Source organism: Diabrotica virgifera, chromosome 7, assembly GCF_917563875.1.
Source record: "Diabrotica virgifera virgifera chromosome 7, PGI_DIABVI_V3a".
Classification (NCBI taxonomy): Eukaryota; Metazoa; Arthropoda; class Insecta; order Coleoptera; family Chrysomelidae; genus Diabrotica; species Diabrotica virgifera.
The window spans coordinates 56,459,364-56,478,181 of record NC_065449.1 but is presented as its reverse complement, the minus strand read 5'-3'; the positions used below and the strand labels follow the sequence as shown (position 1 = coordinate 56,478,181).

The 18,818-nt window shown below is 32.6% G+C and overlaps 1 protein-coding gene across 2 annotated transcripts in view; it reads right to left on the bottom strand.

Moving 5' to 3' along the window:
* LOC114339551 (uncharacterized) overlaps window positions 1-18,818 on the bottom strand; it is a 233,559-nt gene that overhangs the window by 74,859 nt on the left and 139,882 nt on the right. For both annotated transcript variants that reach the window (XM_050655547.1, XM_050655546.1), the window contains exon 3: window positions 11,010-11,310. In XM_050655547.1, the coding sequence (XP_050511504.1) occupies window positions 11,010-11,103 (94 nt within the window). In that variant the 5' untranslated portion in view covers window positions 11,104-11,310. The remainder of the gene's footprint in view (window positions 1-11,009; window positions 11,311-18,818) is intronic.

The following is an 18,818-nucleotide window of genomic DNA, read 5'->3' as shown; positions in this document are numbered from 1 at the left end:
ACATTTTGAATTTGTTTAAAAAAAATGTTTAAACAATTTTCCGACCGTGGTACCGCCTAGCACCTTGTAGATTTGTTATAAGGAACTCTTTTTGAGTAAGTTTGTGCAAAAAAACGAATCGGAATAATTTATCTACAGGGGCGAGCATACAGCCTGGACTAGTAACAGTTAGAACAAACCTTAGAATATAAAAAAGTCCACCACTAATACGAATATCATAATGCCAATACTGCCAATAATTACACACGAATCTCTTGCATGGGTCACACAAGTCAAAGTACCAAACAGAAGTTCCAAGTGGCACACAACTACTACCTCAGAGAAACTGCAAACGTGCCCAGATACGTCGCCGAACGGTTCTTATTCAGAGACCTAAAACAAATAAGAGTACTGGATATGACGGAGGACAAAGCCAGAACAAAGTTTGATGAGCTAGAAGACCACCCAAACCGGATCCTTCAAGAGATATTAAGGTATTATGTGTACCATAGATGGAAACACAGAAGACCCAAGCAGCAAATATTAGTAAAACTATAATAAAGGCTAGATAATCGTAGCTCTATCAAAAGAAGACAACGCGCTTACCTTTGGCATCGCATTATAATGTTGATTTTATACGTTTGAGACATTCCTAAAAAAATCTACAAAAAACCAAAAAACGGCTTCGGGCACCAAAAAAATCAATAGAACATTTACAATAGGCGCAGCTACAAAAAAGTACTAACAAAACCCAAAAAACGGGCAAGAGGGGCCCACATCCTCGATCCCACTAAAAATAGCGGGAATAGAGCGCCTCATGCTGGACTGCATTTACGCCAGTCAATGGGAGCAAGAAATATTACCTCCGAGTTCTATCCTACTGCATGGATTTTAATGAAATTTTAGGCCTAGCCTCTACTTATCTCCTAATTCAAAGTCTACCCTATGCCGATGTGTGCTTTTATCTTGGGGGGTGGTTCCCACCCCTTCTCAGAGGTGGAAAATTTTTTGGTTAAAATTATCACGGAATTCGCTAGAAAACCTAATTCTAAGCAAAAACTGTTCTATACTTTTTTTTAAAACTCAATACTTTTTGAGTTATTCGTAGTTGAAAATTGGCCATTTTCATTGAAACTTAATACCCTTTCGAACGGTTTTTTGCGAATACCGTAAAAACTATGCATCTAAGTAAAAAAATTATTGTTAACATTTTTGTAAGTTATAAAAAAACAAAGAGAAACTTGCCTCCATAACTTTTCTAGTTATAATACAAAAAGAGATATGGTAGGTGAAAATAGTTTGTTTTTTGGTACATTCTCAAATTGGTGTATTCAACTTGAAATAACAGAGAAACGGTCGATTTTAGGTGTATAATGCTACCAATACCTTTTGTATCCTTTGAAAAGGCCTTTTAAAATAAGCTATATTAAAGGTCCATTACATTAAAACTAAGCGAGATATGCTGCAAAAAAAAATTGATAATTAATGTGTTTAAAACAAAATGAGAAGTAATTTTAACCCCCATCCACCAAAATGTAAATGCATCGTTTTCTTTCTACAAAACCTTTTACTATAGTGTTATTTCTATGTTTAGAAAGTTGGACGGGTTTAAATGGTTTAAATGGGTTTTTGAAAAAAAAAGATCAAATTATAGAAAGCATTTTTAAATTTTCTTAAAAATCTTCCTTTTTCTCCATGTAACTTGAAAATGATAAGAGATACAATAATAAAAATAAAAAGGAAATTTTTATCTGAAAAAACCCTACATTTTTGTGTGGTATCTTTTTTTTCGTATCTCTTATTACTATCGAGTTACATGGAGAAAAAGAAAGATTTTTAAGAAAATTTAAAATGCGCTCTATAATTTGATCTTATTTTTTTCAAAAACCATTCATTTTAAACCAGTCCGCAATTTTTTGAACATATAAACAACACTATAATGAAACTTATTGTAGAAGGAAAACGATGTATTTCAATTCTGATGGATGAGGGGTTAAATATACTTCTCATTTCTTCTTAAAATACATTAGTCATCAACTTTTTTGCAGAACATCTCGCTTAGTTTGAATGTAATCGACATTTAGTATTGCTCATTTTAAAGGTCTCTTCAAGCACTATAAAAGTTGTAAGTATCATTATACACCTAAAATCGACCGTTTCGCTGCTATTTCAAGTTGAATACACCGATTTGAACATCTCTTCAAAAGCAAAAAAACAAACTCTTCTTACCTACCATATCCCTCTTTAAATTTTAACTATAAGATTTATGAAGGAACGAATCTCTTTGTTTTTTATAACCTACAGAAATATTTTATATAGTTTTTTTGTTAGATGCATAGTTTTTAAGGTATTCACAAAAATCAGTCCGAAAAGGTGTCATTTTTCAATGAAAATTGCCAATTTTCAACCACGAATAACTCAAAAAGTATTGAGTTGTCAAAAAATACTTATAGAACAGTTTTTATTTAAAATTAGGTTCTCTAGGCTCAAGAAATAACCTAGCCTCTAACCTCCAGAAAATATCAAGTAAATCGATGTAGTAGGATGGAATTCGGAGCCAAATACCCTCATTGATTGCCCTAATTGATCGGGGTATGATTTCGTGTGGGAGTCCGTGTACCCACGACTCCCACATGATTAAGCACTTTGCTGATTAAGAGCCCCTATAGAGTATCAGAGTGCTATCGGGGAGGGGGTGGGGGTAGTGCGGGGAGGGGGTGGGGGTAGTGGATGGTCTGGAGCATTGGAGCGGGGTGGAGTGATTCCTGCTGACCTGAGTTAATCCTCCTCGCCCCAATGAATTATTTCACCCGAATGTCAATCTCAAGGGGTGAGCAAGTCTCTCAGGCTGAGTTAATCACTATTGCTTGCTTGCTTGCTAATACTAATATCAGGATTATTTTTGAAACATGATTTTAAATGTGACAGTGACAAAATGTGTGTTGTACAGATCAATTAAAAAGTTGGCGATAACCTTAATGTATTCTGAAGCTCATTATAAAAAATATATGAATAATTTAATGTCAATGACCAAATTAACAGATAAGAACCACGAATATTTTGCTTTGCTGTAAGTAAATTTATTGACCCCACAAAATTCAAAATCGCTATTGTTTCACCCACGCCACTGTCCAAATACGCTAAACTTATTATGAACATCCTTGGAATTAAAAACTAGTATCACCAATAAATACTACGAAATTTCACTTTCAACAAATATTGCTTTTATACCTTATTTAAATATTTATAATTACTCATATATCAATAAATAAAATATCATTATAGTCAGAGTTTATTTATAAAAACATAATATGTATGGGGAAAACGGAAAAGCACCAGGTTATGACAGAATAACCAGTGAAATGATGAAAAAATGGGACAAAATGCAACAGAGTTATTACTAAAGATATTTAATGACATAATATGGAGAGAAGAACAGATAACGATGGACTTACAAAAGGCTCAGATAATGCCGATCTATAAAAAGGGCAATCCGATAGAACGGATTGCAACAACTTCTTCTTCAGGTGCCATCTCCGCTACGGAGGTTGGCAATCATCATAGCTATTTTAATTTTTGAGGCAGTAGCTCTAAATAGTTGTTTCGAGCTGCATCCAAACCACTCTCTCAGGTTCTTCAACCATGAAATTCGTCTTCTTCCGATGCTTCTTCTGCCATCTATCTTTCCTTGCATTATGAGTCGTAGGATGCCATACTTCTCGCCCCGCATCACATGTCCGAGATACTGTAGCTTCTTTTCTTTAATTGTAAGTTCAACTTCCTTTTCTTTACCTATTCTTCTCAGTACTTCATTGTTTGTAACTCTATCTACCCAGGAAACCCTCATAATTTTTCTATAGGTCCACATTTCAAACAACTACAGAGTAATAATACTCTTAAGCACTGCCTTGAAAATATACGAAGAAATACTGAACAAAATAATAATCAGAAAAATTGACAGCACACTCGAGGAATCACATACCGGATTCAGGAAAGGCAGAAGCACCCATGATCATATATTGACAATCAAACAAATAATAGAAAAATACCAGCAACAGGAAGAAAAGACGTATATGGCGTACATAGATCTTGAAAAGGTTTTTGACACGGTACCAAGGCAAACATTATGGGAAATATTAGAGCAGAGAGGTATTAGTAGGTAACAAAATGATAATGGTAATTAAGAGCATTTACAACAACAATGTGAATTATATCAGTCAAAACAGAATATCAAAACCATTTAGTACAAACGAAGGTCTGAGACAAGGAGGAGAATTAAGTCCAACACAATTTATAATTTATTTTAAGAATTAAGAAGAGTAGACATTTCAGAAGCATTCGCCGACGTCGTTATATTGGCCGAAAATGAGAAACAACTATGACAAAGAAATATAGCAATATGGAATGAAATACTAAAACAATATGGAATGAAACTTAATAAAAATAAAACAAAAGTTATGGGATTGGGAGAAAATGAAGAAGAAGCAAAGATAAATAATAGAAGTAAACGTAGAACAAGCACGAACCTTCCAATACTTAGGAGTAGAATTAGAGGACAACTATACTACACTGGGGTGCAAAATTAACCGGACACTTTAAAAATGGGTCATTTTTGATGTCTCAAATTTACTGAACCTGTTGTCCGATTTAAGTGATTTTTTTAGTATATTATAGCCTTATTCTTTAACAATATCGCGGTAATAGTATTGTTGCTAAACAGTTAAATTTTTATTGTATACCGGGTGTACCAATCAAACTGTGTTTTTTTCTCAAAGTTTGCATCACCCTGTGGAATATTCTAGCATTTATAAAATACTGAAATTAAAATCCAACTATAGCCTCATGTTTTCTCAACATTTTGTTTTTTGATTCATTCGCTTACATTAGACATAAAAAAGGTAGGTACTTTAACAACTAGCCATGTTTTTAATCAATACAGGGTGTTTTTAAATAAGTATGGCAAACTTTTAGAAGTAATTCTGCATGAAAAATAATGACAGTTTGCTTTATAAACGGTATATCCGCAAATGCTTCGTTTCCGAGATAGGGAGGCTTGAATTTTTTTTACAAACTGACGATTTATTTATTGCTTTAAAACCGGTTGAGATATGCAAATGCTACGTGTGGTCGGTGCTGCTATATGGCATAGAGGGCTGGACACTCAAAACGAAGGATATAAACAGATTAGAAGCCTTCGAAATGTGGCTTTATCGCCGTATCCTAAAGATACCATGGACGGCGAAAGTCACAAATGTGGATGTCCTTAAAAGAATCAACCAAGAACGTCAGCTTTTCGAAAACATCAAGAAAAGAAAAACGGCGTATTTGGGTCACATCATGCGAAACGAAAAATACCAGTTCCTTCAACTTATAATCCAGGGTAAAATTGAAGGCAAGAGAGGAATAGGACGCAAGAAAATGTCCTGGCTCCGAAACATAAGGCAATGGACAGGGATTACCGACATACAATCACTGATCCACATTGCAAGAAACAGAGAGTTAATGGAAAATGTGATCGCCAACATCCATTAGTGGATTTGCATTTGAAGAAGAAGAAGAGATATGCAAATCAAATTTGTTGGGTTTTAAGACGTCGTTATTGCACATATTTTGACATACAATTAAGAATTTAATATTCACCATGGGCGCGCATACGGGTAATAAGACGGCACATATTACCCGTATGCGCGCCAATGGTAAATATTAAATTCTTACTTGTATGTGAAAAAATGTACAATAGCTACGTCTTAAAACCCACCAAATTTCATTTGCATATTTCCACTGGTTTTAAAGCAATGAATAAATCGTCAGCTTGTAAGAAAAAATTTAACACCCTCTATCTCAGAAACGAAGCATTTGCGGACATACGTTTAAAAAGCAAACTGTCATTATTTTTTAATGTAGAATTACCCCTTGAAGTTTGCCAGACTTATTTAAAAACACCGTATATTGATGAAAACATGGCTAATTGTTAAAGTACTTAACTTTTTTACGGTTCAACATAAGCGAATGAGTCAAGAATCAGAATGTTGAGAAAACATGAGGCTATAGTTGGGTTTTAATTAGAGTATTTTATACATGCTAGAATATTCCACAGGGTGGTGCGAAGTTTGAGAAAAAAACACAGTTTCATTGGTACACCCGGTCTGCAAAATGTAATTGTTTAGCAACAATACTATTACAGCGATACTGTTAAAGAATAAGGCTATAATATATGTACTAAAAAAATCACTTAAATCGGGCAACAGGTTCAGGAAATTTGAAACATCAAAAATGACCCATTTTTAAAGTGTCCGGTTAATTTTGCACCCCAGTGTATTTAATGAGCAATAAATTCATAACTAAAAAAGAAATAACAATAAAAACAAAAAAAAATTTCGTTGGTCTAGCGCACACAGGTGTTAAGTGACTTTTTTTTGGCAAAATGAGTTAAATGCATTCCGAAATGCATTATGTTGAAGTCAATATATAGGCAGAGAACAACGACCACAGTTGTGGTCGTTGTCCTCTGATATAGGTCTGCATTAACCTTTGGTTGCGAGTCGTGGGTACTAACAGAACGACAAAAGGGTAAAATACAGGCAGTAGAAATACAATACCTTGGACGAGTTCTAGAAGTTATCAAAAAAGATAGACTACGGAACACTCAAATAAGAGAAGATTTGAAAATAGAGTCAACCTCACAATTTATAAAGAAGACAACTCAGTTGGTGGGGTCGTCTCCGGAGAATGGATCATATAAAACCGGTGAAAGAAATTTGGGAGACAAAAACGCAAAGAAGAAAGAAGAAATGTAGACCACGACAAACATGGGATAGAACCATATAAAAATATTAGAAAAACCAGGGGAACAACATAGATAGTGCAAGCAAGGACGTTGGCCAGAAATAAGAAGGAATGGGTTAAATGTGCACATAATATAAATATATAGCAGAAATATTAGTTAAGTTTAAGATTAAGTTTGATCTTAATATTAATTTGTTTTTGTATTGTATTATAATGTATTGTCGCCCTACAACACTATGTGGTAACTGGTTTTTTTTTTAAAATATAATATGTATGGGGAAAATATACGCAAAGTCTGAATTTATCATCACTCAGAGTTCAACCAATTCGAATCTATTCAATTAAACTCATATGTGGCGACACGCTTCAATTACTATTTTTTAATTAATAACTTTTCTCTCAAAACGAAATAATACGTCCCATTCAAAATTCACATTCTTTCGGCTCATAATATCTATACGAAACCAGATGTTAATGGCCTGTTCAGTTTATGTATGGGAAACAAAAGTTCCACATTTAATAAATTACCGTACCAGACCAGCTAGCCTCTTTATGCCAATAACTCACTTTTTAAATGCATTCGAACCGTCAACTTCTTAAAACTACATGTGTCAACATAAATGTTTTTTAATTCAGTCACAGCTTGCAGTCCGGTCGGTCATATAACCCCTCACTCGGCAAAAGAATAACAAGCCCTTCTTCTTCTTAACGTGCCCTATCAAGTCCCCTTGACGTTGGCGATTAACATGGCGAAACTGTCTCTGTCTCGAGCTATTCTAAATAGGTGTTCTGCTTTCTTTATTCCTGTCCACTCCCGGATATTCTTCAACCAAGAGGCCTGCTTTCTACCAATTCCTCTGCGTCCTTCGATTTTACCCATCATAATAAGTTGAAGAATATTATACCGGTCTCCCCTTACTACGTGTCCAAGATAGGCCATCTTTCTATATTTGATGTTATCAAGCAGCTCGCGGGTAGCATTTGCTCTCTTAAGGACTGCCACATTTGTCAGCATAGCCGTCCATGGTATTTTCAGAATACGTCTGTGCAGCCACATTTCAAAGGCCTCCAAACGGTTAATGGTGGATATTTTTAATGTCCATGCTTCGACACCATACAAGAGAACTGACCAAATGTAGCATTTAATCATGCGCTTTCGAAGTTGAAGTTGCAAGGTATCATTACAGAAAAATGACCTCATTTTTAAAAATGTCGTGCGGGTTATCTCGATTCTACATAACAAGCCCTTACGAGATATAAACAAAGCACGCCTTTTTACCGAAATAAATATATTATTGATAGTTGTTTTACATTTACATATTTATTTGTTTCCGTGGACAATAAGGTTATCACACGCACTCAACCACTCTACGGAACACATATTAGGTCACAGTTATATTTACAGAAAAAGAAAAGTATTTTTTAGAGTTTAGGGAGTAAAATTTTGGTTAGAAATACAATGAGAGCTCTTTATGTTGGTCTGGGTGAGAATGAAAGAAAAGCTTTCTATGATCAATTAGGAGACATCTCATTAATGTGAGAATTAACACTATTCGTGGTGTTTAAAGGACTTGGAAAACCAGTCGTAAGTGGGAGAATAAACTACTAAAAAGACAAAGACGCTCAAATAAGAACAACATAAATACAGTGATGAGCGCGCTAATAACCGGCAAAATAGCACAAAAGATGGAAAACGTATTAAGTTGTGAGATAAAAAGAAATGAAACTAGTGGAGCTGGGAGATTTAGCGATATTAACTGATAAATTTACATTATATTGATTGTTTCCCACCTTTACACGTATCAGAGGAGTATGTCAACTAAAACTGTCACTGTGACAGTGGTAGTTGCCAAACTCGTGCAATACGTCTAAAGGTGGGAAACAATCAATATAATGTAAATTTATAAGTTAATATCACTAAATTTCCCAGATCGACTAGTTTCATTTCTTTTTATCTCACAACTTAATACGTTTTCCATCTTTTGTGCTATTTTGCCGGTTATTAGCGCGCTCATCACTGTATAACAAATTCTGTATCTCGACTCTGATGACGTATTATTTTTTATTTCATTGCATTACAAGACCTTGTATAATAATAAAACAACATGTATGATGGTTTTTATAATATAAAATATAAATTTAATAGAGAAAGTTACTTTAAAACTCTTAACAATACTATCAAACTACTCTATTCAGACACATGCAAGATATACACATCAAGCCATTTAAAAAGAAAATAATCACAGAAAAGAAAATAGAAATAAACACCCTTTATATTTAAGTATTTTCTGAGTTTGAAAAAATAATTACGTATCTACCAATCGGATTGGTAGTACATACAGAGTGAGTTTTATGTATGGAAACCCTCAATTATCTCAGAAACGGCTTCTACGATTTTTACAAATTTTGACGTTTAAGTATTTTATCATACGGCCTATAGTGTGGTGGTATTTACATTGTTGTCATATCTTCCACTTTTCTGGAAATCTAACGGACTTTCTTATTTCAAGTAGAACATCCTGCATATGTTTTGTATTTAGAAGTCCTTAAGAAATACTGATTATTTTTCGTATGATGTTCCCTATACCATATGTCATAATTTCAGAGTTATTACTACATTTATGTTATCTTGGCCTAAGTTAAAATAATACATTTAGACGGATATGACTGTTATTACAATAACAACTTTGACGTTTATGATATGCGTCGAAGTCTACAAGAAACGTGTAATATCTTTAATAATTTATATCCTAACCAAAATACTGTCAGTAAATTATTAAAAAAGTTTAACGAAACTGGTTCCGTAAAAGATTTATCCAAATCAGGGCGCAGAAAAACTGCTTCAACTGAAAACAAATCTTTAGATGTTTGTATCCTGTTAGAAGACGATCCACACTTTTCCACAAACATCAGTAATGAAAATTTTGCGTGAAAATAAATTCCATCCATACAAAATGAAATTAGTTCAAGAGTTGTCAGATGATGACAGACTAATCGCCTTTACTGGTTTTCTAAAATTCTTAATTTTCTACTATTCAAATATTGACATACCTCTACCAGGAATGTGTTTTTAGCTGCAGTAGGTTTTCTGTGCTATGATTTGGATAAACCTTGTACTGCACCAATTTCGTTAAACTTTTGAATCTATTGACAGTAGACCTTGTTATGATATTATTAGGATATAAATTATTAAAGATTATTCAAATTAAACGAGTTTATTCATCTTAGGGCCGGTTGTTCGAACGCTAATCAAAAATGATCATTATCAAATATTTAATTACTGTCACAACTGTCAATGTCAACTTTGATTGGGTTAGTGAAAACATAATTGATTACAATTATGAGATTTATTAATCAATTATGTTAATAATTGTTATGTTAAGTTGACATTGACAGTTGGTGACAGTGATTAAATATTTGATAGTGATCATTGTTGATTAGCGTTCGAACAACCGGCCCTAAATGTAATATTTTAACTTCAGCGACGATAATGTAAATGTATTAATATCTCCGAAATTATAGCATTTAGGTATAGGGTACATTATATGAAAAATATTCAGTATTTTTTAAGGACTTCAAAATGCAAAAAATATAAAGGGGCTTTCCATTTGAAATAAGAAAGTTCGTTAGATTTTCAGAAAATTGGAAGATCTGACAACAATGTAAATACCACCACAATATCGGCCGCATCACAAAACCCTTAAGGCGTATCCACATCAATAAACATTTGTGTATGTGTTGTATTTTAAAATACAGAAAAAACATTTGCGGCAAAAATTTAAATCGGGTCAAGTATTTTTACGAGGTAAATATTTAGTTGCCGTGTTGTACCTCCGAATCCACTTAGCGACAAGTGGATAAACAAGTCCACACTAACATTGCTGTGCGGCGCAAATTTCTTTGAAGTCGACTGAAAAACCGACAGCACGACAGACAGCGTGCGTTGTTCGTCACGAAAATATTTTTGCGTTATTATATGCGGTGCACAGTCGACATCAACAAAAATTTCAGCGCACACGAACAAATTTGCGTCAAATACAACGTACAACATAAATTTTTATTGATGTGGATCCGCCTTTAAACGCCAAAATTTGTAAAAATCGTAGAAGCCGTTTCCGAGATAATTGACAGTTTCCATACATAAAACTCACTCTGTATAAATATTTTTTGACAACTAGAAATTAATATAAACACAAATGCAAATAGCTACAAACTACCACAAAAGCCAACAATTCTTCTCAAACCTGAAAAATCGACTGAAGCTTCCACATCCAACGAACAAGTCCCAATCGAGTCCACGGACCTTTCCATGACGTCATTTGGCGCCGTTGTTGACATAATGGCACTAGCTGCTGTGCATCTGGACAAAGGGGACGCCTTCGGCGTCGCGACGTCACTGGCGGTGGAGATTTCGTCCTGCTGATCGGCTGCTGTGATAGGGGCCGGATTTCGAGTATATGGTTGAGAAACTCCTTTGGCTGCGGATGTGCCAATTGATACCTGTGGACGGATGATATCCACGTGGTGTATGCTGATCGCAGGTACCTTGACCATAAATACGTTTTACGATAATAAATTATTAAAAGACGACCGAAATGTTTACTAATGATGGCAAAGAAAAGTGTTTTACCTTATACGTCAAGTATTACAAAAACATACTATTTTTCTACGGCCGTGCTAAAACAGCCACTTTCCCACACGCATTTCATTTCCGAAAGTTGCACTTTCCCACAAGGCGTGCGGGAAAGTAGAATACCTTGTAATATGGCATTATAATATATTATAATACATGCAATAAACTAATATTTGGATATTAGTTACTAATTTATTTCAAATTTATCTTATTGTGTTCATGTTTTAATGAAATTAACGCGATTATTTCATTCATAGGAGATTCTGACCAATAGAAAGCTACAGAAATAAAAATTAACCTGATAATTTTTGATAATATCCCGTCGTCAAGTATATTACAGTATATCATTAATAACAATTAATGTTTTAAAAATTATAAAATGATGACTTTCGACCGTCAAATATGTATTTAACTATTTTCTATGGGAAATAAGCCACAATTTTACTAAAAAAATGAATTTATTAACGTTTCGAAGCCCAAATCGGGTTTCGTTGTCAAAATACAAAATACTTCAAGTTAATAAATTCATTTTTTTAGTAAAATTGTGGCTTATTTCCCATAGAAAATAGTTAATTATAAAAATGCCACAAGGAAGTATTTTGTATTTTGACAACGAAACCCGATTTGGGCTTCGAAACGTTAATCAATTCATTTTTTTAGTAAAATAGTGGCTTATTTCCCATAGAAAATAGTTAATTCTAAAAATGCCACAAGGAAATAGCTTCAGAACAACATTAAAATATGTATTTATAACAACTGTGTGTTTAACTGTACTAATTTGTACTTACATAAATAATCAAAGTAAAATTTCGGTTTTGAACAGTTTTATTCATGAAATAATCGCAACAAATTGCACTCGATCTCTAAAATTAATACAGAATTTTAGAGCTCTTGTGCAATTACTACTGATTATTTCATTCATAGGAGATTCTGACCAATAGAAAGCTACAGAAATCTAAATTAAATCGATAATTTTTGATAATTTCTCGTCGTCAAGTATATTACGTCAGATGCCCTTCGTTGCTACGAAAAAATACATTCAGTGAAATTAATGACAATTAATGTTTTAAAAATTATAAAAGCGATGACTTTTAAGCGTCAAATTTGTATAATAACAACTGTGTGTTTAATGGTACTAATTTGTACTTACATAAATAATTACAATAAAATTTCGGTTTTGAACAGTTTTATTCATGAAATAATCGCAACAAATTGCACTCAATCTCTAAAATTATTATCGAATTTTTGCCCTTGTGACACTTTGACACAATGTCACTCCCCTTCGGGTCGTGAAATTAAAACAGTCCAAGTGTCACTCGGGAAAACTTCGATAATTTTAGAGCTCTTGTGCAATTACTACTGATTATTTCATTCATAGGAGATTCTGACCAATAGAAAGCTACAGAAATCTGAATTAAATCGATAATTTTTGATAATCTCCCGTCGTTAAGTATATTACGTCAGATGCCCTTCGTTGCTACGAAAAAATACATTCAGTGACATTAATGACAATTAATGTTTTAAAAATTATAAAAGTGATGATTTTCAATCGTCAAATATTTATAAAAACTGTGTGTTTAATGCTACTTACATAAATAAATTACAATAAAATTTTGGTTTTGAACAGTTTTATTCATGAAATAATCGCAACAAATTGCACTCGACCTCTGAAATTAATATAGAATTTTTGCTCTCGTGACACTTGACATAATTTCACTCGCCTTCGGCTCGTGAAATTAAAACTGTCAAAGTGTCACTAGGGAAAAATTCAATAATTTCAGAGCTCTTGTGCAATTACTACTGATAATTCGTTGAAATATAATTATTTTGACATAATATTAAAAAGCCAAATCAGTAGATAATGACAATGGTTTTGAATCGTCGTCATGGAAACCAATATCGTTGTCATGGTAACCAATTTTACTGAAAGTTTGGTTTTGAGAACTTTGGCAAAGAACGTATTAATTTGTGTATTTTCACTACTAAATAAAAATTGATATCTTTATTTGTTTGGCTTTTTTTCCAAACGTACGGCCCTAGAAAAAATATTGTTCCTAACTCATGCGGAAAGTGTCTTTTCCGCACTCGACTGCTTGCCCTAACTCCGCTATCGCATCGTTCGGGTCAACGGCAGTCTCGTGCGGGAAAGTATCACTTTCCGCACTAGTTAGGAAATAGTTATTTTCAGTTACAAAAATAGTCATAATATAAATTTTTATTTAGGAGTGAAGATACACAAATTAATTCTTTAACAAGGTTGTCAAAAACCAAACTTTCAATATAATGGGATACCACGACGACGATATTGGTTTCCATGACGACGATTCAAAACCATTGTAATTGTCTACTGATTTGACTTTCAAATATTATGTCAAAATAATTTTATTTCATCGAATTATTGCGTTAATTTCATTAAAACATGAACACAATAAAATACATTTGAAACAAATTAGTAAATAATATCTAAATATTAGTTTATTGCTTGTATTATAATATATTATAATGGCCATATTACAAGGTATTCTACTTTCCCGCACGCCGTGCGGAAAAGTGCAACTTTCGGAAACGAAATGCGTGCGGGAAAGTGGCTGATTTAGCACGGCCGTAGAAAAATAACTATTTAATGAGTTTCATTTTTATTTTTAAGTATTTTATTTCAAGTACAGCAGTGAAAACATTTGATGCTACTATGGTATGCGGTCTACCGTCGTGTTTCTGCTATAGCTTGGGATGCGGCTCATAACCTGTATTATATTACAGTGTCGGTAAAAAATATTTACAAAGTGAATAAACGCATAAATCAAAAGAATTATTATTTTAATTTTACAAATTAATACTTTGTCATATTAATTTACTATTTTAGTTGGGAATAAGCCAGTTGTGTGGCTTATTCTCAACGGAATAAGCCACAGTTTGTGGCGCCCGAGGCGAAGACTCGGGCGATGACTCCATGGTTTTGTACAAAAGTGAAGGAAAAATGTAAAGAAAAGAAAAAAGTTTACTTAAAATACAGGTCAACCAAGAATAAAATAATGTCAAGAGGAATTCTCTCGTAAGAAGAATAAAAAATGATCACTAGGAACGTTTTTCGAAAGAAATGGAACATGACTTTTATGATTAACTATTTAGGTGGGAAATAAGCCACAATTAAATTGAAAAAATAATTTTATTAACGTTTCGAAGCCCAAATCGGGGTTCGTTGTCAAAATACAAACTACTACTAAATTAAACAAAAATGTTGTTGCTAAGTAAAAAAATTCTTCTAATAATTTATTTAATCTGACTCATTTATATTGGCAATTCAGACGTATATTATACATTTTAAAGTAGAAGACTTTAAAATGATATCGCCAATATTTATGAGTTGCGTTCCTGGAACTACTTTACTAAAAGATAGTTCATTCGATTACATGAAATCAATCCCAACTCAGGAATACCCGTCACAAAAAAATCATAGCATGTGATCTGTCTTTAAAAAGACAACCAAATGCAACGATGACAGTAAAATTCTCGCGTTAGAGATTCCATAGTAAATCACGAGGGAAAAACCAGGAAAAAACCTCGTGATACTATCCCGACATCGTAAGTATTTGGTCTTACATTTAATTTACTTTTAAAAACTAATACCAAATTCTGACTTTAATATGTTTAAATTATAAATAATATTAATAAGACATAGTAATAAGTAATAATAAAATATAAAATTTGTACTAACTCGATATGTTATTGACCTACTAATCGTGGTATTTTCTTTCTATTGACTTCCTCTTTCAGTATGGGTAACCACATCCTACTGCATTCTACCGAGGAATTTGCGACACAATTGGTTTCATTTAGCATAATTAGAGCCGATTCTTTGATTTTCCTCTTTTTACCTGATTCTTTTAGGACTATACTTGAATCTCTCCACTGAACTCTATGTTCATTATCCCATGCGTGTTGACATAATATTTGAGATCTATCAAATTCTCTATTTTTAATATAAGACTGATGTTCACTTATTCTAACGTTTAACGGTCTTGATGTTTCACCTAAATAAAATTGTTCATAGAGTTCAGTGGAGAGATTCAAGTATAGTCCTGAAAGATCAGATAGTAAAAAGAGAAAAATCAAAGAAGCGGCTCTAATGCTAAATGAAACCAATTGTGTCGCAAATTCCTCGGTAGAATGCAGTAGGATGTGGTTACCCATACTGAAAGAGGAAGTCAATAGAAAGAAAACACCACGATTAGTAAGTCAATAACAAATCGAGTTAATACAAATTTTATATTTTATTATTACTTATTGTATATCTATGTATTATTAATATTATTTATAATTTAAACATTCAGAATTTGGTATTAGTTTTTGAAAGTAAATTAAATGTCAGACCAAATACTTACGATCTCGGGATAGTATCACGAGGTTTTTTCCTGGGTTTTCCCTCGTGATTTACTATGGAATCTCTAACGTGAGAATTTTACTGTCATCGTTGCATTTGGTTGTCTTTTTAAAGACAGATCACATGCTATGATTTTTTGTGACGGATATTCTTGAGTTGGGATTGATTTCATGTAATCGAATGAACTATCTTTTAGTAAAGTCGTCCCAGGAAAGCAACTCATAAATATTGGCGATATCATTTTAAAGTCTTCTACTTTAAAATGTATAATATACGTCTGAATTGCCAATATAAAAGAGTCAGATTAAATATATTATTAGAAGAATTTTTTTACTTAGCAATAACATTTTTGTTTAATTTAGTAGTATTTTGTATTTTGACAAAGAACCCCGATTTGGGCTTCGAAACGTTAATAAAATTATTTTTTCAATTTAATTGTGGCTTATTTCCCATCTAAATAGTTAATCATAAAAATGCCACAAGGAAATAGCTTCAGAATGACTTTTATGGTCTGCAAAAGGAAATATGGCACTTTAAGAGGTCAAAGAACGGAGGTAAAGGACCTAATAAAACCAAAACACAGAAAAGGATACATGGATTGACTATACAGAGAAATAACAAATGAGGAGAGAAGACATTAAAAGAAAATGTAACGCACAGTGTATAAACGAATGGACACTAAATAGAAAAAAAGAATGGAATAACAACATAAGCCGAATGGGGGAGACACGTGTGGTCAAAATAACACGAGATAAATCACCAATCGGTAGAAGAAGTATCGGCCGACCGAGCAAAAGATGGAGTGACAACCTTCCATAAAGGTATCAATCCGCCAATGAATAAGCAGAACTGCTTATAAAGCGGAGGAAGAAGAAAATATGGCCGTATTTGGCTCTTCTAAAATGTTTGAAAATCATATTCGCTACTCCTTTGTGTTACTCGACTCTTACACATTTAAACTTTAAACGTAATGCCTATTTTATTCTAACATAATAAACCGATTTACTGTTTGCACCTTTCATTTACTTTTTAAGATTTTTCTAACCATTTTTACAACTAATTAGCATAATTACATATTATCTCCGTCATACTGTAACTAAAAAGTAATAAAATAGCATAATTATTTTACCATAATGGTGAATAATTTACTTGTAATTAACTTTTGCCATTTTATCTTCTTTTCGAATACTTTTGGTTTACAATTTCTTTTCCATCATTTTTATACACCAGCTGGCTTGAATATATGTTAAATTGAAAAACATTCTTTGAGTGAAAAAACAAATTTAAGGTATTTCGTTTTAGCAACATTTACTGCTAATAATAATCTCAAATAACACCTACGTTATTAAAAAATATGAGTTAGAAAGAGAAAGTACATACTTCATAAATGTGGAATAAATTATTTATCTCCATAAAATACACTCACCGGCAAAATTAGTATTTCAATTTGCAGAATTGTCAATTTTGGACCACATTTTATGAAAGATACGGTGAGGAACTACCTTTGAGGAAGAGGAAACAATAAAATTATTAACAAAGTAAGTTATGAATCGAAGTAGCACAGAAAACGACAAAATATCGTTCCCATACCACCAGATTAACAATAGGTGGAATACTTTCTTTTGGTAGGTAATGAAAATGTTTATAAATAATAAAATGATTGAAAAAAAGTCGTTTATCAAGGGATGCTTAGCAAAAATCCAATGTTTAAAAATTTTTGAAGAAAATTCAAACAAACATACTAGGCTATTGATTATGTACTATAGAAAGGAACTACAACGTTAACGGGGTTTTAATACCTATTTCATATGGTCAATGAATCTCTATATATGAAAAAACCGCGAAATGCTACCATTTAAAGGGGTGCGTTTTTGAGAAATGGGTGAATTAGTCCCTGGGCACAGGTTACATTAGGGTGAGTTCTATGCACTTTTGGTACAAATACGTCTACATAAAAATTGTTCCTGATTCCTGGTAAAATTTCCTATTTAAATATAACTTTTTAAAGTCAAAGATACTTTTTTTTACAAAAATATATTCAAAAGAAAAAGCACAAAGAAACCCAAAAGAAAGAAATTTTGTTTTTTGTCCCATAACTTTTGTCCACGGGGATATAGGTATAGACATTGCTTCACAGAAAAAAAACTTACATATTTTGTCTTTAAAATGATGTTTGGTAGAGGTCATTAGGATTTACAGTTTTCGAAATGTGATTTTTCAAAGTTCGCCACTCACAGCAATTTTGGGCAATTTTCCTTGTTATTTCGCAAATATTGTTCTGTAACTTTTTTCTACGTAACTTTAGGCATATGCAATGGTACATGTAAGAGGAATAGAAATCAGTTACCTTTAAAATGTTCTACTGTATAATGTTGTAAGACTTCTTTTAAAGAGGTTATCTTTTTCAAGACTTTATACTTTTAACGAGTTTTTATATTTTTTACGATTATTTTTTTAATTTCCCATTATAACTTTTTTTCTACATTTAGGTATATATTATATAATAAAAAATAAAGCTTATTCTGTTTACTTTAAAATGGTGTATTATAAAAAATTCTAGGATTATTTTTGAATAAGATATGCTTTTTCAAAATTTAATAAGTACTTGCAACGATTTTTGATTTTAGGATTATTTTTTAAATTCCTCATTATAACTTTTTTATGTGATTGTGTGTTATGATTGAATCCTGCGGTTGTAGGAAGATACGAGTAGGAATTAGTTGTTCAATATTCTGCAAAGGGTCCATGTGCATGGGTACTAATTGTGGGAACTCTAAGATAACTGAGGTGTCAGAGGAAGATATTGAAGCTAAAATGCTAACGAAGAGATGGACTTTGATTTTGAAAATTTTTTAAATGTCAACGTTTAAATAATTTTAACTAAATAGATGTTTTCTAAGACTAATGTTTATGTAATTTTTGTAAAAGAAATAATTTTAAATAATACGGGTAAAAAAATATCAAAGAATCACTCGGTTTCCATTACAGATTTAAATATAGATGATACACCATTTTAAAGAACAGAAAGTAAGCCCTCTT